The 12715-nt window shown below is 39.3% G+C and overlaps 1 protein-coding gene across 4 annotated transcripts in view; it reads right to left on the minus strand.

Annotated features, from left to right (window-relative positions):
* SNX16 (sorting nexin 16) overlaps window positions 1-12113 on the minus strand; it is a 28565-nt gene extending 16452 nt beyond the window's left edge. Inside the window, exons 1-4 of one of the 4 annotated variants that reach the window (XM_057426141.1) lie at window positions 11989-12113; window positions 6669-7132; window positions 3419-3532; window positions 2851-2937 (exon numbers count right to left, since the gene is read on the minus strand). In XM_057426141.1, coding sequence (XP_057282124.1) covers window positions 2851-2937; window positions 3419-3532; window positions 6669-7040 — 573 coding nt within the window. In that variant the 5' untranslated portion in view covers window positions 7041-7132; window positions 11989-12113. Of the gene's footprint in view, window positions 1-2850; window positions 2938-3418; window positions 3533-6668; window positions 7133-8946; window positions 9046-11232; window positions 11376-11988 lie in introns of those variants that run through there. The other 3 variants (XM_057426140.1, XM_057426142.1, XM_057426143.1) reach the window with 3 other exon arrangements.
* Between the last annotated feature and the right edge of the window lie 602 nt (window positions 12114-12715).

A 12715-nucleotide genomic window follows, 5' to 3' on the forward strand; every position in this document is an offset into this window, starting at 1 on the left:
CTGATTGCTCGCTTGGATCCATCTTCTCTAGATGTCCATCTTCTCTAGATGTGACAGATTATACATGTCACATGAGGCTCAGCCTCAGCTAGAAATGGTTAACTTCTTGGTTCTTAAGACTGGCCATTTCATTATTTGTTAAACATCTCTACCAGTATAGCAATAAACTTTACAAAGTTCCTTTTCTACTATTTTTGGGGACCAAAGAGTATTCTTCATATACTTCTCCAGTCAAGTAGATGTTCTTAAACAAAATCTATGCATATAGCCAAACGACTGTATTTTAGCCTTTGTCCCACCTCCTTCAATCCTGTCATGTTCCAACATCCATTAAGATTTTTTTTTGTTACTAGTACAGCAAAAGACAGTGTTTTAGTTTTTATTGTAACATTTGCTATTTGCTTCCCATAATTTGCTCTCAAGTAATGATTTGTTATTTTACTGCCTCTTTCCCTTACTCTGCCCCTCGTGATTTATAGAACTTTATCTATTGCTCTTAGCATCCTGTGACAGTCCATCTTGCATCTCAGCACTTCTGCCTTAGTGTTCAGAAGTCTGTGCTACTCCCCTTGTGCTGATCTCTATTTAGTATTATTTTTTTTAATTACTTTTGACTCGAGATTACTGTGTAGCTTCTTGTGTACCCATACTAACAATATCTCATCTTTCCTTTACATTGGATTACTTCGCCATCATCTTCTATTTGTCTTCTTTCAGCAGGTATGGAGTCTTCATAACCTTTTAATTCCCTAAGAAGTAGATAACTTTGACATCCAAATAACTTGTTCCTTATACTTGAAGTCTGTTCAAGTCTTAATGTGCTGCTGCACTGATTTAATTCCTATGAGGAGAGTTGAGCTCTTTTACTCCCATTCATTTCTATTTTATTAGTGTCCCTTACTAAAAATATTTCAGAAACAAATGTTGTACTTCCACTATCTAGGATTCAATTTTGCCTTTATTTTCTTTGAGACTTCAGGGAAACTAAAGAATGCTACTATTAAGTATTCTAGTTGCTTCTGTTAGCTGAGCTGCATTCATTCATCTAGTCCTGATTTTATCCTCATGTATGCCTATTGTGACACTGTTCCTATTTTCACATCCCTATTTTTAGCCACTGTCAAAGTCCAACACTCACTTCGGTTAGAATTGGTGAGTATATGCCTGACACTTACAAAACATACTGCTCTTTTGTCTTTACCTTGTCTTCCTGAAAAAGCCATTCCCTCTCTGGTAATACTTGAAACCAATTCACATAATGATCACAGGTATTGATTATTCAATTCAGTTGCTAAGTTTCTATTACCATTTCAGGGAATGAATAATTTGCCACTAACCTCAAGAGGGATGGTGAGGAAAGGTTTTATAAGATTGTATATTTCTCCTGTTTCTATTGGATTTCTAAGCGATAGGGTAGAGAAAAAGCTGAAAGTATACACATATGCAACTTCATGTCTATATTTGTCATTAGAGAAAAAGGATTTGCAAGTGTTGCACCATGTCTTTTGAACCACTGAGGTGCGCATATAATCATTTACTCCCCAGTTCTTAATATATTATGCTTCTTATAATACAAAAATGCCAGCTCCAGGAACTGAAACATAAACATAATTCTGAAGCTTCTACAGAATTACTGAATAGGAACATAATAAAAATTTGTATTTTCATCTGAAAGATGAAAAAGCTTGTCAGTGACACATGGGAAAAATAAAGTTCTTCCTTTCAAACAGAAATCCTAATACCTATAAATCATGCCAGAATACAAACATTTTTTGTCAAAGATTTGACTAAGACTAAGGACTTCACTTGTAAAACCTAAATACCTATTGTAAAATGATAACCTGTGGCATTTTAATTTTTTGAACTAGTGATAACCAGATAACCACATTATAAGTCAGTGCATATAAGCCAGTTCTTGATCTATATCTGACATAGTTCACCAAAATACAAATTGTTGTCTGGCTTGACTCCTGAAGTCTGAGTTGAAATCCCCAGAACATCATCAACTCAAAAGAAGTTTGGCTTTTGCCAATAGCAAGGCATTCCTAGCCTAAAAGATATCCAAACAGGTCAAACCAAGAACTCAGAGAAATGTGTAAGTTGAAGTCCATATTCAAAATTTCAGCAGAATTAAGTTCTTTGTTGGTTAGGCATACAGATCCAAGGAGAAAAGGTATAAAAACTCCCAAACCTTACTATGTTTTGTATGTTTACACTTCTATATGAATAATGCTAAATGGGATAGCCAAATGCTAATTACCAATTACTAAAACTTGTGCTTTTTAGGCCAAACATTTTTTTTGCTTTCAAGTGTCCTAAAAATATTAAATTGCTGACACAGAACTCCTGTTTACCTGGGGTCTTTGTCCTCAGCTTTAAAACTCTGATATTTCACAATTAACTTCAAAAGACACTGAAAACAACAGAAGATTGACCAACACACAAGGAACTTATGTTCATGAAACTTAAGTTATATCATGAAAAAAGCAGCTTGTTGCACTGAAATGACTGAATAATTACTCTATCAGAATGCAAGCCCATAATTCTTTTTCTATGCAGGGGATACAGGTATTAAAGAATTAATTTCCTTTACCACACAGACTAGGAATAAATATAATGTATGATGCTTGCTAACAGCATGATAACTAACTTCTTTAATGCTAGCTGTATTTGTCTTTGAAAATATGAGGAATCATGTTTTCCATTCATTAATATAGTATGTGTTGTATAGGTAGTGAAAAAAGAAAGCAAGAAAAGAAGTGACAAAAATGTCAGACACAAAAAAAAAAAGGAAACATGAAAGAAGAGTGAGGTAAGTTAGCTGAGAATTTATCAGTGTAAAATTCTCACCTTGTCATTAAGCCTGGAGAAGTCAGTGTACCGTCTGAAGACCACCCAATTTTCATCTGGACTTCTTTTTACCAATATTTTGTACACCTATGTGGAAAACCAGGAATATCAGAAAAATGTGCAGGATTTCACACTGCATTAGCTGGAAGGCTGAAATTATTCTCTTTTTCTTAATGAAACAAAAGGATTTTTTTTTTAATCGAGAATTGGATTAAAAAAATCCCCCCAAACAAACAAGCAACTTAATTATCAGACAAACAGTATAAATTCATTTCAGAATTTAAGGAAGGAATTTTTATAATTCATAAATACATTTAGCTACTTTCTGTCTGTAAAAAGGGCTTGTTAAATTTCATCCAGATTTCTGCCCCAGAAAAAAAAACACAACCAAAAACAAAAAAAAAAACACAACTCTCAGCTATGAAAGTGGTGAGGTATGTTTTAATGATCTGTTTTAACATCTGCCAAATTACAGTTCTGTCATTAATCCCTGAGGCCAATATGTTTTTCAGATGACTGTAACAAGTGGGTACTGCTTGTTGTATTGTTTTACAATGTCTTATCTGACCTTCTTCACAAGGAAAAGCAATGCAGGATAAAAATAACATCCTCCTTTTGTTCCGTCTATCTTGAACATGAGGTTTTGTCTTTCCAGGCAAAATATGACCATTTCCCTAGATAACTGCATCAGAATGATTATGTTAAGACTGTAGGACTGAAGTAATATAATTTGAATCAGATTTAGCCAGACAACAGCAGTACCATTCTCCTATTTAAAAGCAAATGGATATATAAATAAAACAACAATGATAAAAACAATTATAGAATTACCTTTTAGGAGGACAAATACTCAAGTGCCTGAACACAATGAATCTAACAACACACAACTTCAACTACAAAATATTAAACAGTGTCTAGAAAAGCAGGGTTCTCATGTCACAACCTTACTTTTTCCGATGTAAGGAAAAAGAGTCTCTGCACTGGTACTGGGTTAGTCCTCCCAGTCTAAGTGTTCTCTAGTTAAATTTCCCACCCCTCTGCAAACACAAGTAAAAAATGTCTTCAAAATATGAGGAAGAAAAAGATATTTTTGAAATCATAATAATAAACAATTCCTTATGGGCATTTAACCAAATTCTATCGAAAACATTTCCTCATCTGTTACATAGTAAAATCTTTCCCAGTATAATCATGCTTTCAAAGCAGGTTGTCTTAGCTGACAGATGTATTTTCTTGTTGGAATCCCAGCATGTGATAACCCCCATGCTAGCCAACTTCTCCACATGTGTGAAACTGTTTTTAACAGTTTTGCATTCCATAATATATTAAGTGGCAAACAGTTACACAAGCTACAGATAACTACCATGCAAATTAAAAGCAGTTTTTCAGCCAGTACTTCTCTTACCTACTTTTTAAACACAGTATTCCACTTTTGAGCAACATCATCTGTTGAAGTTACAGACTGCAACAGACGCAGTATTTCAGACATTAACTAAAAGCTATTAGCTTTCAAAATTCAAGCTGCAAGACATGCCTGTGAAGCCAGTGTTAAAATACAATTCTTCTGTCTTCCATTTTGTGTATAAATATTTGCCCAAGTGTTTTAGCTTTCCTGTCATACTGGAAGTATGTAAACTTCATAAAGCAGAACTGCTATATAAAACTCTGAAAACTTTGCTAGTACATAGTAAAACACAAAACAAGAAGCTGTAGAACATGCTTGAGAATTTACATGTTAATCTGTTTTCTATTCTACTGTTTTATTCTACTAAAGGCATTGCTTAAAAATGCACACAAACCCCAGTAATATCCAGTTAGTCTGACCCTCACTCTGAATGGTTTCCAAGCAAATACTAGATAAAGTCTTCACAAATTATGGCCAACTTAAAGAGCACAATCCACTTGTGATTACTGCCCCAACCTGAACACGGTTTTCTTGCCAAAATTAAATAAAGTTTTGCAGTTTTTTGTTTGGGACTGTGGTGGTTTTGTTCATTTTTTTTTAGATTTTTTATTAATAAAAAAGAAAAACTAGACTGTTACAAGAACAACTGTCAGCTCCTTCACACAAGATCTTGCAGAAATCCCCCAAACAAAAATTGAAACTTATTCACACAATTCCAGTCAACCCTGAATTGCCTTATTCCACAAATATAAAACATTCAATGAAGATATGCCAATATTTAGTATCAATCTCTGGCTGATTCGGCATGTCATTATAATTTCTAGTCGGCTAAAAATGCTCCAGACCAAAAGGTCTAATAGAACATTCCAGCACTGCTCACTCAAAGACCAACTGCTTATGAACAGAGACTTTTTTCAAACCTGGGTTTTCTCTTTCCTAAGCTTCAGCAGCCATGACCTCCAACATCCACTACCATTTGACTCCTGAAGCTAATACATGAACCAGCTTACCTTGTTCAGATTCATATTTTCAGAACTATGAGATGTTTAACTGAAAAAAAAAAAAAACAACCAAAAACCAAACAAAAAAAACTTCAGAAGTCCTCTCTTTTACAGGTGATGTCAAGGTAATTTTCATTGTCTTCTGTATCACTGATTTTCCAGTACAGAAGCAACCAAAATTTCCAGCAATCAAAATTGCTGATTTTAATGCACAATAGCAAGCTTATTTTCAACATGCAGCTGAAAACAGCTAATTATGCGCTTTCAGGAACAAGCACAGAAGTGATTTCAGAAGCAACAAAAATGCATTTAAACATTTTAACAATGAAGAATGTTTCATTTGTATTGCAACCTGGTCTTCTAAAAAATGAGTTCAAATTATCATTTTAACTACAGCTGAAGAACATCTTACATGTACACTGAAATCTTCCTGCTCCTATTTTCAGACTAGCCCTTGTCAATATAACAATACTAATCATGCTACCACGAATGAAGATGCTAGAAACTGAAAAACTTAAAAGACAAACCATTATTCCAAAATAATTAAAAAGTAGCTTTAATTCTTTGCAAAAAAAAACCTTGATTATTAGTATTTCAACAGTCATAAGGGCATTAGATTCCATGCTTTCCTAATCTTAAGGGAAAATGGGAGAAAAAAGTTTGTCTGCTATTTCCTCCTCCTCACCTGTCATTAATGCTGCTCTCCTAAAGTAACATAATTGATAAATAATAAGTAACTACTTCCATCAGTCCCACATGCCTTGCTGAATGTTCCAACCACATCCACAAAACCAAATGCGTTAATATATTTATGGCATGTAAAGCATATTGAATTGCCAGCTATAATACATTTTGCTAAAAAAAAACAAAACAATAAAAACAAATCAGTTAAGCTAGTGTTCTGTCACAAGATACTGCATATGTGACATCCCACTGATGTTTCCAGCACAGATTTCCTCTTATCAAAAACTAAACCTAGCAATGCAAGAAGCTGAAACCTATGTGTTTACACTTTAATGCAAAATATTCTGTTATAACTGTAAAAGGGTGTTTTATCATCCATTTCAAATAAATGACTACATTTTAAGATGTTTAACTATCCAGAATTTCTACAAGTTCAGTCTCACAAGGAATTGTAAACTTTGCAAAGAATTCCTGACTATTACAGCAGAAATTTGAAGTAGAATAAATTCCTCCTATTCCACATACACAATTACAGGAAAGACTGCTTACAAGTCCCTGTTTTCCCACCTGTATAAGAAGAATTACATTTTCCTATTAGACAGCAATACTTAGAAGGTAAATTGGTATTTGTAAAGTACCTGAACTGTGGGATTAATTACTGAAAGAGAATACAAAGTACATTCAATTGTTATCTTGTCATTACATGATGAACTATCCCCAAAACTTACAGTGAATTTTGCCCTTTCCTCCATCACCTCATAACCCAGTATAGTAGGCGTGGACGGTCGATCTTCCCAGCTCCTGGAATCTGCACTCTGCTCTATTTCTTCAGAAGGCTGCGTACAGTATTCTATGGATGTGTCCATACCTGTAAATTTAGTCCTTACAAGTGGACTACTACACACAGATGATGTAGAACCAATCTGGTCAGGCACACTCATTTTTTTAAAACTACCAATTGTAGAGTCCTCCAACTGTCCTTTTGAGGAGCTGGAACTTGTAGAGATGCTCCCAAAAGAAGAACTTCTTTGGTTTCTGTTTGTAAAGCTGGATGAGGAGCTTCCAATAGGAATAGGAACAGGAACATATGGGGTTGCCATCCTTCATGAAAAAAAGATTCAGTTTTTGGCAAAGGAGTTTAAGGTTCATTCACTGTATAAGTCATGTTTTCTCCTCTTTTCAAGAGCAGTATCTGCAGGGAAGGACAGAAAATATTACTGTAATTTTTAAATGAAAGCAACACTAAAATACTGCTTTGGAAGATTCTGTAGGAGTACTGAAGCTTAAACATTTTCATAAGGAATATGGTTTTATATAAAAATACTGCTTTTAAGTGTACTTCTGCAGCTTGGCAGACAGCTTTACAGTTCTGACTTTCAGAGCAACTAGAATAAAAATGACAATGTTAAAGTAAGATTACAAATGAGAAAAATGGTTTTGTCCTTCATAATTCACATGCTATTTGTTGTATTGAAAAAGTCAGCAATTTCGAGGCACTTAAGAAGCTCGTGCAGTTTTAGTGACTGTTTAGTACAAACACCACAAAACTTCTCTCAGAATTGCTTCTGTAAGATATTGGGAGCAAACTACACAAGCCAAACATGCATGCAACAATACACAGGACATGAATCAAAAGACAACACAGTAAACAATTTAGATGAGAAACCTATCTGAATATACATATTCACTGAAGTATAATGGACCTGTTTTCAAAGCCAAATACTTTTTCAAAACAACTCTGTTGCATATGCTGCAGACATTTGTAACAATGTTAACTGGACACATTTTCTGTAGCTTGAATTGGAGCAATTTTTACAAGCATGCACATCAAATGCAGTGTTGTAATAGCAGCTAGTTTCCTCTTCCAGCAGATTAAATTATAAGAAACCCCAAACAAACAAGTTGAGGGAAAAAAAAAAATTTTTTTTTCAATGAAACAATTACAAGCCAAAATTAATCTTTTGCATGTGTGCACATTTCTAAAAAAAAAAAAAAAAGGCAAAATAAAATTAAGACAGCCATATCAAACTGCCAAAAAAGCACTATCTCCTCATTTTAACAAAGTACCCAAAGAAGAGGTCTTACAAGACACAAATTAGATGCCACCTCTTTGTATTAATAGGATTTGAGTCATCATCCATTTCACCTAAGAGTACACTGATCAACCACGAGGCTGCTGGAGGCTCTGAAATGGGAAACCATCAACCTGATTCACATCATATACAGAATCAATCACCTACTGAAATAACAAATGAGCTTCCTAATTGCCGAGGTGAAGTGATTCTTTCATTCTCTTGCGCTAAATAAATCTTACAAAACATAAATAAGGAAGTAAACGTGAAATAGACCAACATCAACAAGAAAGGCTAAAAAATGCTCATGAAGGAATTCTGTGAATGAAGGAAATAACAAACTTTCTGTTCTTTCAGCTACACAGGGAAACCTGCAAACAGCAGAAATCTCAGGGAAGTTAACCAACAAAAACAATATAAAACTGGTAGCGACTCCTTTAGAGCAATTCTTCTTTGCTGTGGGATGAGGCTGGAGACTCAGCAGCACCAGAATAGAAATGTTGGTATCATAAACCTCTGCTGACTTTGCTGGTGTGATACAGGATTTGGACTATCCAGCAGCTTCTGTTGCAGAATAGTCCTGTGCTTGGTTGTGTGACTTAACCCCAGGTGTCAGACAGGTGATCTGCTTCAGCCTCAAAGTTTGAAAGAAGCAAGTCACTACTGTGACTGGGACAAGACATCCTCTTGGAACTACACCAAGATCCCTTTTTCCACCTGTATCTCAGTAAGTAAATCTGTTTTCTGGCTCAAACAATAAACTTTGCAATGTATTTTTTTTTTAATAGAGATAAAAGTATTAAGGCATGAAGTATTCTCTGGTAGATTTTTCTCTAACAATACTCTCATCTGTATAGAACACTGAACAAGGTAACTCCTTTTTCCACTTGCCACTTCAGTGACTCCCATGTTACCAACATAAGGAAGGCCCCACCCAATCATGGTTCTGGGAGGTGTGGGATTAAATCCCTATCAATAGAAGAATCCAACTGAGTCCAGATTTGCAACAAATCAAAGGATATGAAATGAAAAAAAAGTGGTTATGAGTTTCTGCTGTATGACTTTCTGAATCTAAACCAGGAAAGGAAAATAAGGCCACACCTCAGGGCATCTGATGCTGTTCATCCAGGAGTTCATGGAATTTCAAAAAGAAAAAAAAAAAAACTGTGCTTTTCAGCACTTTTTGGGAAAACAAACCAACCCAAAAACCAATCACAAGCCATGATGACATTTTCAGCAGTTTCAATACTTGTGAACTATGAGGATGCTGAGACGCTGGAACAGGCTGCCCAGAGAAGTTGAGGCTGTCCCTTCCCTGGAAGTGATCAAGGCCAGGCTGGATGGGGCTTTGAGCAACCTGGTCCAGTGGAAGGTGTCCCTGCTCATGGCAGGGGTTAGGAACTAGATGATATTTAAGGCTCCTTCCAACCGAAACCACTCTGTCATTCTATGAACAGTGTAGTTTCTAGAATGACTTCTTTCTTTAAAGTGAAATGCCAGTCAATAACTTACTATCTTGAACTTACTACTGCTCTTAAATGCACATGCATAGTATAGGCTATACCTATACTGGCAAGCAAGACAGCTCAACCTTGCAGAATAAGGCACTTGGTGTTAAGAATCCAACATTTATACTGTACATGCTTCAGCAGCTTTTATAACAAACCAGCTGTAATTTGGTACCACTGACTGAAAGCTTATTAACAGCTGCATTAGGTCTGCTCCCAGGATACATTTTCTGGTTTAGTTTCTCCTGTGCTTTGCAAGACCATCCCAAATTGCGAGCCAAAGTGCATTAAATGGTGACAGTCACAATATTTGCTTCTAAATGACAATCTTGACTCAATCTGACACAGTAACATATAAATAAATAGAAGGCGCTGATACCACCAGTGTCACACTCAGATTCCTGTAACTCAGGAGAGTAACAGAAGAGTATTCTTTGAGTAACAGAAATGTCAGGTCAAGTGAGCAAAGGGCATACCATGTCACTTGACTTTTTTGTTTCTTAAGGGATCAAGGAAACAGAAAAAGAAACATTACATTAGAGCTTACCAGACTCATAAATACACGTATATGTATGTGTGTAAACCCCTCTTAAACTGGAAAAGTATCCCAATTTTCAAGTATCTAAAATATTTAGATGCTTTGAAACACAACAGAGTTTAAAAGTCACATTAATTTGCACTTTATGCAAGCTAAACATTAGAAAAATGATACAATGCTCAAATGAGGGTCACAACCTTAGGACTCAAGCCTCTGCTATGAATACGGAAGCTTTTTGCCAATTCATGCCATAAAAAGGAACAGAAAATAATTTGATAACCCCCCCATTTTTAGACAAACTGTATCACTCTTTGCTTATGCTGGTGCAGTGAGGAGTGAAGATGCAGGTGCACAGCCTGCTGCTGCCCAAGCTTCGCCATGGACTGGCCTCACATATCCACTGCACTGAAGCAGTGGAATCATTGCATCACACCAACTTTCAGAACAAACATCACTTGTAACACCTAAGAGATAATTCAGCAACTGCACTCTCTTATCTAGATATTTACTTACTCCAGTTTTTGTAAGAATATAGTTTCCTGCCCAGAACCTCTATTTGGTTTAGCCTGATACCCAACTGTAAGTTAAGAATGAAATTAAAGAACAGCTGCTGGAAGTACTGAACTGCTAGAGCTGCAATAGGGCAGGATGGAGTCCCAGGTACCAGCCTGACACCAACTCACCCCACCAGGTGTTTAAAACAGCCACCTCCCTTCTTGTGGGTGAAGCAAATAGGCTATAATAAAACCACTTAAAAAGGGTTTGCCTCCAGCTTGCAGCTCTTGCAATTCCAAACCCTTTTAAGCTAATGGTTTGTATCTTCAGTGAGAAACATGTAAGTCATGCGATTCACGGATAGCAGATTAGAAACAAAACAATCCTTACTTAACAGGTCTAATTGGATTTAGAAGACTTTTAACTATGCAATACTATTTGTGATCCGGTTACATATATTAAGGCAAAGCAGTCAGGTTGGCCTCTGCTGCTTAGGATTTAAGTGTTACCATGGAATGTCAGCTGAAGAACTAGTGGCATATTTAAAGAGGCAACTTGCCAAGTTAGGTTTTAAATGCATCTATTTTAAAAACAATCATTTTGTGCCGAATTCAATCAAGTTACTTCACAAGGTATTTCACCTGATCATGAACTGAAGTTTGGGGCCTACTGACCTCACCTCTCACACAAAGGGGGCAGTTCCTGCCCTGAAGAGCCTGCTACCAAATTAGAACCAACAGAAGGTGAACTGTGCCGTCCCCTCCCCCAGCTCCAGGGCAGGACGTGCTCACGGTGCCTACCTCTGTGATTTAGCGCTATTTGACAGAAGAAAACCCAACAGCCCCGGCAGTTACCTCACAGCCCGCCGCCGGCGCGGGCACAGCCCGAGGCGGGCGGAGCGCGGCGGTTACCCCGCTGTCCGCTGCCGCCCGACACCGCGGGCATGCTCGCCGGTGTCATGCTCGCCGGTGTCATGCTCGCCGGATGCCGCTCGCGCCACTTTACGTAACTTCGGGAGCGGTCACCGGGCCCGCCGTGCCGTGCCGTACCGCAGTTGCACGGTACGCCCTGCACGGCCGCAAGGCTCCAGGAACCGGCGGGTTTCACTACGGCGCCGGCTGAGGCTCCCCCCCACCCCCTAGTAGGAGAGCTTCATCCTCGCCGTCCCGCCCCGCAGCCCGCGCGGCGCCCCTACCACCCGCGGCGCCCCCCACTGGCAGGGGCCGGCCAGCCGCCTCCACACAGGTGCGGGAGCTGCGCCACCGGCCGGAGCGGCGAGGAAGCGGCGAGGCCGGCGGTGCCCGGCGCAGGGCAGGCAGCGGAGGGACTCCGCTCCCAGACCGAGCTCCTCTCGCATCGCACCGCCCGCCTCCCTCCAACAGCAGTGGGGGCGCCTCCTGCCCCACTCGCCCACTCCCGCTTGGTCTCCGCTCACCTGCTCACCGCAGCACTCGTCTCCTTCTGCCGCGTAACGCAGGGGCAGCCCCTCCCGTTCGGCCGGCCTGGCCCGGTCCCGCCCCTCCGCGCGCCGAAAGGGAGGTGCACGGCGCCGGGGGGCGGAGGGGGGGCAGGAAGGCGGGGAATCGGGCTAATACCTGGGGCGCGTGGCGGCAGGGGGCACTTCCCGGCAGGCAGCGTGGCGTCGTTCGTGGCAGGGGTTGGTAGCGGTGTATTTCGGGTGCTGTAGTTTCTCGGCGTCGCGGTGCCTTCTGGGATTTGTAGTCCCGGGGAGTGGCTGAGGGGAGTGAGGCACTGGCCGTCTCCGCGCAGGGAGAGCGGGGAGGGGTTCCGGAACCCACGGCAGGCTCAGCCGACCCTCGCCCGGGCGGGCTCCCGCAGTGAAAGGCAGGACGCAGGTGGGAAGGGTGGGGCCTGCCGGCTCCGGTGGGGTAACTCAGGGTGCTAACGTGGCTTAGCGCCATCATATGGCAGCGTAACAGGTGTAGTAGTGGAGCTCCATGTGAAATGTCAGGATAAGAGTGATTAGTGAGGGGGGCAGGATATCACTGTTCTTAAATGGTGGTGGGAATTAAACAGTGTCTTGCTGTCTCGTAGTGACCTAGGTATGTGAACAGAAATATGATGTTCTGGAGAAACACAGCACAATTTGTCTTAAAAAGTACTTTTTTATATTCTTTCTACGTCACATAAAAGTGTAATAC

Source organism: Pezoporus wallicus, unplaced genomic scaffold, assembly GCF_028554395.1.
Source record: "Pezoporus wallicus isolate ANWC-B61680 ecotype Strahan unplaced genomic scaffold, APGP_CSIRO_Pwel_v1 contig_4131, whole genome shotgun sequence".
NCBI lineage: Eukaryota > Metazoa > Chordata > Aves > Psittaciformes > Psittacidae > Pezoporus > Pezoporus wallicus.